General features: G+C 38.3%; 1 protein-coding gene across 4 annotated transcripts in view; it reads left to right on the forward strand.

Annotated features, from left to right (window-relative positions):
* Positions 1-4485, forward strand: part of Racgap1 (Rac GTPase activating protein 1) — a 30757-nt gene extending 26272 nt beyond the window's left edge. For all 4 annotated transcript variants that reach the window (XM_071609861.1, XM_071609862.1, XM_071609863.1 and 1 more), the window contains 4 exons: positions 5-137; positions 286-421; positions 2881-2989; positions 3350-4485. In XM_071609861.1, coding sequence (XP_071465962.1) covers positions 5-137; positions 286-421; positions 2881-2989; positions 3350-3425 — 454 coding nt within the window. In that variant the 3' untranslated portion in view covers positions 3426-4485. The remainder of the gene's footprint in view (positions 1-4; positions 138-285; positions 422-2880; positions 2990-3349) is intronic.
* The last annotated feature ends 2979 nt before the right edge of the window (positions 4486-7464 follow it).

Here is a 7464-nt window from a genome sequence, read left to right on the forward strand (position 1 = left end):
TTAGAGTGGCTCAGAGTCCAAACACTAAAATGGATGTTACCAATCTGGCTAAAGTCTTTGGTCCTACAATTGTTGCCCATGCTGTGCCCAATCCAGACCCAGTGACAATGTTACAGGACATCAAGCGTCAACCCAAGGTAGGCACAGGTGTATGTATAGATTTGTGTTTATGTGTGTATGTTCATATAAAATGTATGAACTTATGCAATACGATACATGAGAGGATAATGACAAGTAAGCTCTTTAAGCTTTCGGAAGTTTGAAAACATATTTGGTAACTTCTAGGTGGTAGAACGCCTGCTTTCACTGCCCCTGGAATACTGGAGTCAGTTCATGATGGTGGAGCAAGAGAACATTGATCCCCTGCATGTTATTGAAAACTCAAATGCCTTTTCAACACCACAGACACCAGATATTAAAGGTCAGGCCTAAATTGTGTTTCTTCAACAACTTGCTTCTCTTTAGTTTTGGTCATGTTCTCTCTTCTCTGTCTTTACTATAACTGAAATTCCTATTCAATAAAAATTAAATTTATATTGAAAATTCTAACATTAAAGGAAAACTGGTACCATCTTTTTTACTTTTCCATGTACTCCCCCCATATATATGTATGTGTGTATATATATATATATGTGTGTGTGTGTGTGTGTGTGTGTGTGTATGTTCGTTTGCTGTAACCGAGGATTGAACCCAGGGGTGCTTAACCCCTGAGTTACATCTCCAACCCTTTTTTAATATTTTATCCAGAGACAGAGTACCCTGAGTTAATACCTTGCTACATTGCTGAGGCTGGCTTTGAATTTGCGATCCTCCTGCCTCAGCCTTCCAAGCCAGTGGGATTTCAGGCGTGCACCACTGTGCCTGGCTTGAAAAAAAAAAAAAAAAAATATATATATATATATATATATATATAATTTTTTTTTTAAATTTTTTAGTTGTAGTTGGACACAACATCTTTATTTCACTTGTTTATTTTTGTATGTGGTGCTGAGGATCGAACCCAGGGTCTTGCACGTGCAAGGCGAGCACTCTACAGCTGAGCCACAACCCCAGCTCTTGAATATATATATATATATATTTTTTTTTAAACTAATTAATTAATTTATTTTATATTTTTTTTCAGTTTTCGGTGGACACAACATCTTTTTTTTTTTTTTTTTAAAGGGGGTAACATAGATTTCTCTCAGGAGGGGGAAGGGGGCCATAGCTGGTATCCTAGTATTCCAAGAATCGAGGTATTCTGCTTTTTTTTTGTATGTCCTAAGCTTTTTTTTTTAAAGAGAGAGAGAATTTTAATATTTATTTATTTTTTAGTTTTCGGCGCACCAAACATCTTTGTTTGTATGTGGTGCTGAGGATCGAACCCGGGCTGCACGCATGCCAGGCGAGCGCACTACCGCTTGAGCCACATCCCCAGCCCCACAACATCTTTATTTTATTTTTATGTGGTGCTGAGGATCGAACCCAGCGTCCCGTGCATCCCAGGCGAGCGCGTTACCTCTTGAGCCACATCCCCAGCCCTTGAATATATATTTTTAATGTAGATATAATAATAGCTTAGAGACAATTTGTTCCTATATCACATAGCATATTGTGATAATTTTGTGAGCATATTGTGAGTTGTGTACTTTTATTTATTTATCGTTTTTTTGGTACTAAAGATTTAACTCAGCAGTGGTTTACCACTCAGCCATACTCCCAGCCCTTTTTAATTTTTAAAAAAGAGTCTCACAAGGGGCTGGGGTTGTGGCTCAGAGGTAGAGCGCTTGCCTAGCATGTGTGAGGCACTGGGTTTGATCCTCAGTAACACATTAAAAAAAATACACACACACACACACACACACAGTGTCTACCTATAACTAAAAAATAAATATTTTTTAAAAAAAATCTCACTAAGCTGCTGAGGCCAGCAACTCACACATTGTGGTAGATAGTGACATTATTTTTCATGGTTACAAATAATACTGCAGCCAACATATACATATACCCTAATGATAAATTCCCATAAGTGGGGGTTACTGAATTAAAAGGTTTGATAACATTTTTTATGTTTTTTGATGTTTTACCAACTTGATTTCTTTCTTTTTTGGTAACGGGGATTGAACCCAGGGGTGCTTAACCACCAAGTCACATCCTCAGCCCTTTTTTATGTTTTATTAGAGACAGGGTCTCACTGAGTTGCTCAGGGCCTCGCTAAATGACTGAGGCTGGCTTTGAACTTGTGATCCTCCTGCCTTAGTCTCCAGAGTTGCTGGGTTAATAGGCATGTGCCATCATGCCTATCTCCCAACTTGATTTCTTTCTTTCTTTTTTAGTTGTAGATGGACACAATACCTTTTTATTTATTTTTATGTGGTGCAGAGGGTCGAACCCAATGCCTCACACATGCCAGGCAAGTCAAGTGCTTTACATGGAGCCACAACGCCAGCCCCTAAAACTTGATTTTTTTTAAGGCTTTTATCAGTTTATATTGCTATCAACAGTTTTATATGAATAGGGTGATTTCATTCCAACCCCACTGGCATTAGATATCTGTTTTTTTTTTTTTTTTCCATTATTGCAAGTTTCTTTTTAAGAAAGCATATTATTTCTTCTAGTATAAGTAAAAACCAAATATCCAGGTGTTTGTGTGAAGTTTAGAGTTTGAGAATGATCTAACTCAGGCAGTGAATGCCAGCTATTTATTGAATAGTTGCCTTCATAGTTCAAAAGATATACCTATGTGTTACAAAAAATTATGACAAAAATGATGTGGTACTTTGCTTGGTGCCTAACCTTAGCTCTTAAGTGCTTCAGAAGGCAGTCAGCTTAAAACTGGCCATCTTTAAGGGTGCTTTCTTTTTTCTCTTTTAAAAATATGTCTGAATTCTTCTTTTGAAGTGAGCTTACTGGGGCCCGTGACTACTCCTGAGCACCAGCTTCTCAAGACTCCTTCATCCAGCTCCCTATCCCAAAGAGTCCGCTCTACCCTCACCAAGAACACTCCCAGGTATGCAGAATTGGCCTTCTTAATAAATTAGAGATGACTCCTTCTTTAGACTTCTCTTCTGGAATATCAAATATATTGAAAGAAAAATCAAATCAGATCTTAAGCTAGCAACTATATTTTAAAAGTAAAATTAGAGCTATAGGACTACCTTCTTAAGAGAAGGGTCTAAAGATTATTAATTAATTCCCCTCTCATTTCAGGTGACTAAGAGTAGCTAACAAAATAGTTGTCTAGGATTTCCTATTTTTAGTTGATTATATAACATTATGGTTGGTTGTTCATTGTTTTATATAGAATACTTTTTTCTTTCTTTCACTCTCTCTCTTTTTTTTTTTTTTTAATATGTGTGTCTATGTGTAGATTTGGGAGCAAAAGCAAGTCTGCCACCAACCTAGGACGACAAGGCAACTTTTTTGCTTCTCCAATGCTCAAGTGAAGTCACGTCTGCCTGTTACTTCCCAGCATTTACCAACTGCAGGAAAGGGCACACCTGTACTCTCTGCTCTGCAGCCTCCTGTACTACTTTTAGCATTCTCCAGGCTTTTAATCAAGTTTAATTGTGCATGAGGGTTTTATTAAAACTATATATATATATATATATATATCTCCTTCTTCTCCTCCAGTAACATTTTATCAGCCCCTTGTGCTGGTTGTTGTTGGGAGCTTTCAGATGGGAGATCCCTATAGGGGTTGAAGGAGAAATATGGAATTGTGGTTCTTTTGGGGTCAGGAGGCATCCCTTTGGCTTGAAGCCAAATGCTGCTCCTGGAATGACTTTTCTCTAGTGTTATTTAACTCATCTCCATGAGACAATGACAGAAACCCTGCCTCTTTGGTATGGGTAGGAAGTGACGGGACAGGGTAAAGAAAAGATTAGTCAGAGAATTTAGGATGGTTCCTTCTCAGAACCTGCAATTTCCCTTTTCCCATTATGAATTAAACTATAGCATGGAACCTTCATAAATAGGATAGGTTGAGGACAGAACTAGTCATGGGAGTATGCATAGCTTTAATTTGGATTGATTAGTTCTTAAGGTCTTGAGAAGTGACACAACCTTGTGAATGTGATACTTCTTTTTATCTCTGATGGGCGACTTGCTGGACTTTGGGTTTTATTGGGGTCATAGCCAGTTTGTTGTTTTAAAGTTGAATTCATTCTGATGCCTCACCCTCCCACCTTTTGTCCAGTAGATTCCTATTTCTAAAGGTTAGTATGCTGTTTGTCATCCCAGCTAACAAATAAGATGAGGCTGTAGGGAAGACTGTCAATATTTCATGTGGCAAGAAAAAACACAGTCATTTTTGTCTTTGCACTTTGGATGCTAAAATTTTTCCCATGGAATATAGCCACATCTAAATAAATGTGAGCTTTTACTTCTATTATAATTATTCCCAACATCTATAAAAATTTTTCATCTATAGAATGTTTTTGACTCATATTACCCCTTGTCTGTAAGACATATTTGGAAAAAAGTAAATAGCTTTTTCAAAAGAAACTTGAGGTTGGTTTTCTTGTCCCAGATGTTAACCTTCAATGCCTTTTCAATATTATCTTTCCTCAAGGTATGTTGAACCTGTTGTTCTGTCCATTTGTCACTCTCTGGACCTACCCCACCTGACCACCTCCAGAAGTTTGTTTATTTCTCATTCAGTCTTTCTTTGTCCAATTCAAAGTTCTATATTTGTCCTATGACTTTTATCCTTATATTTGAAGAAAGTACTTTAAACAAAAAACAAACTTTTAAAACCTGTCTCTAGGGACCAGAATGGTGCAAATTAAAAAAAAAAAAAAAATTTCCTCTGGCTGGCTGCCTGGCTGCCTGGCTGCCTGGAACATCCTTCACTGCTGGAAATGACTCTGGAGTGAGCTGGGATGATTAACTGAGGGCACCTGCACTTGGAACTCTGAAGCTGGTGAACAGAATGTATCTGAGATTGAACGTAAACAGTTGCAGGCTTAATATGTAACCGTGGAGAGAGGAGGCAACCTACTGGCTTTTTTCCCAGGAGGGGGCAGCTCTCACAGCAGGGCCCGTCTGCCTCAGCAAATTGACAGAGGATGGGTCCCATCTCCCCATACTCCCCTCCACACACATGCCTGCTAGGCTTTTTTTTTTTTTAACTTTTTCTAGATGCTACCTCTTTTCTTATGTCTTTGCAAGCATCAAGTTGGCCTGGCTCCATATTTGCTATTCTGCAGTATCTCCCCAAGGTGCATTTGAAGTCACTAATGTAGAGGAAGTAAATGGATTGTGTAACATTAGTGAAGGCAAGACTACCCTATGCAGGAGTTGATGGCCCATTAACGAAAAAGGAAATGGTCCTATGTGTCAAACATTGGCAGCTAGTTGCTCAGTTTTTGGCCTAGGCCAAGAGACCTTAACCATGAATATAATTCTGGTATTAGCAAAGGGAAATATATATATAATCTCCACTTTCAACTTTAATAGGACTTCATGTGGAACAACTTGACTTTTGAGGGTTTTCATAATTATGTTTTCTCGAGGTGAGATCTGTGGAAAGGAGTCCAAGTGTTTGGGGTGGCTGTCGCCCCATCTCTTGGTCTTAGTGCTTTTTTTTTTTTTTTTTTTTTTAAAGAGAGAGTGAGAGAGAGAGGGGTAGAGAGAGAGAGAATTTTTTAATATTTATTTTTTAGTATTTGGCGGACACAACATCTTTGTTTGTATGTGGTGCTGAGGATCGAACCCGGGCCGCACGCATGCCAGGCAAGCGTGCTACCGCTTGAGCCACATCCCAGCCCGGTCTTAGTGCTTTCTGATGCTGCTTCTTACTCTTATTATTTCACTTTCTAAGAATGGTAATCTTTTTAAATAACAGCATTTACCTCCATCCTTTTCAATTTGTAAGACTCCCAAGTTTGATGTTTATTTAACCGGGCAAGCATTACATACATGGTTTGATTCAGCAGCAACAATTTGCATTTATTACTGGGTATTTAATGATTTGTCTTTCCTTAAGAAAGTGAATTTGTTACTTGTAGAGACAGAAGGCAAGAAGGCTTTTTGAGTTTGAATCAGAGAAATCAGTCATTTTTGGCTATGAAGTGAACCTGTGGCAATGAAAGGGGTCTTGCATTTTTAAATTCATGCCTGAATTAGTGAGTGACACAAAATGACATGGATTGCTGAGTGAGTGCAGGGAGCAAGGAATGGCTTGCTGTTTTTGTTTTCTTATGGTGGGTCTCCCTGACTACCTCTGACAGATAGATGACACATGTACAGGTGTCCCCATTCTCAGGGGATGAGACCCCCCAGTGGTGCCTGAAACCGTGGATCATACCACAGCCCCAACACCACACACACATGCTTTTTCCTATATGTATATGCCTATGATAAATTTTAATTTATAAATTAGGCACATTGAAAGATTAAAACTAAGACAAATTAATAAAACTATTTCAAACCTATGTGAATGTAGTCTCTCTCAAAATAGAATTTTTGAGACTGAGAATATAGATCAGTGGTAGAGCACTTGCCTGCTTATGCTGGTTGTTGCTGGAAGCTTTTAGATATGAAATCTCACAGGGGTAGAAGGGATAATACTGGCATAAGGCCCTGGGATTCCCCCGACACACACACACACACATACACAAATAGAATTTTTGTTTTCATGTTTGTCAGCATGTGGATTTTGTACACTACTGGCTTTGTCATATGGTCTGTTGCATTGTCACATAATATTGTGTCCTATATTTTATTACCCTGATTCTGCTTTTGCACTTTTATCAATACAGACTATTAGGCATTTTTTTCCTAGAAGATCCCAGTTTCATCAAAATTGAAGACTTGCTGTGGTGGCCTTACTCCTTAAATCAATTTGAGTTCTTCTAGAAATGTGGCAGCAGCAGCTTCTTTGGCAGACATAGCCTCTGCAGTAACTTTTTTTTTTTTTTTCTGGTGGTACTGGGGATTGAACCCAGGGCCTCGTGCCTGCTAGCCAAGCGTTCTACCACTGAACTATATCCTCAGCCTTCCAGAAAATTTTTAAAATATTTTTTCAGTCCAAATCTATTCCTGAGTCTATGTGACCATCATTTAGTTGCATCACTTAGTAAATGGCTGGATGTCACTAGTTTGGGTGTATCTCGTGCTGCAGTATTCAATAGGCCTAATGCTCTCTGGTGCAGCACTCTTCGTTTGGATCATTTTCTGTTCATGTCTTCTACCCATAAATTGAATGCATTCTCCGTATTTTTTGTTTGTTTCAGTACTGGGCATCAAAGCCAGGTTCTTACATTTGAGCCAGCATTCTCCTTTACTAAGTACTTACTACACACTTTCGTGGTTTGGGAATATAATAACAACAAAACTAATACAAATTTATTTTTTCCTTCACAATTTCACAGATTTATTCTTAGCAACCTAGCATGATTTTTTTTTTTTTTAAAGTAAAGAACTTTCACTTTTTCATGTAAAGGGAACATTTTATGGCTCCTCTTTAGCATGTCCAGATTG

Source organism: Marmota flaviventris, chromosome 3 (assembly GCF_047511675.1).
Source record: "Marmota flaviventris isolate mMarFla1 chromosome 3, mMarFla1.hap1, whole genome shotgun sequence".
Lineage (NCBI taxonomy): Eukaryota > Metazoa > Chordata > Mammalia > Rodentia > Sciuridae > Marmota > Marmota flaviventris.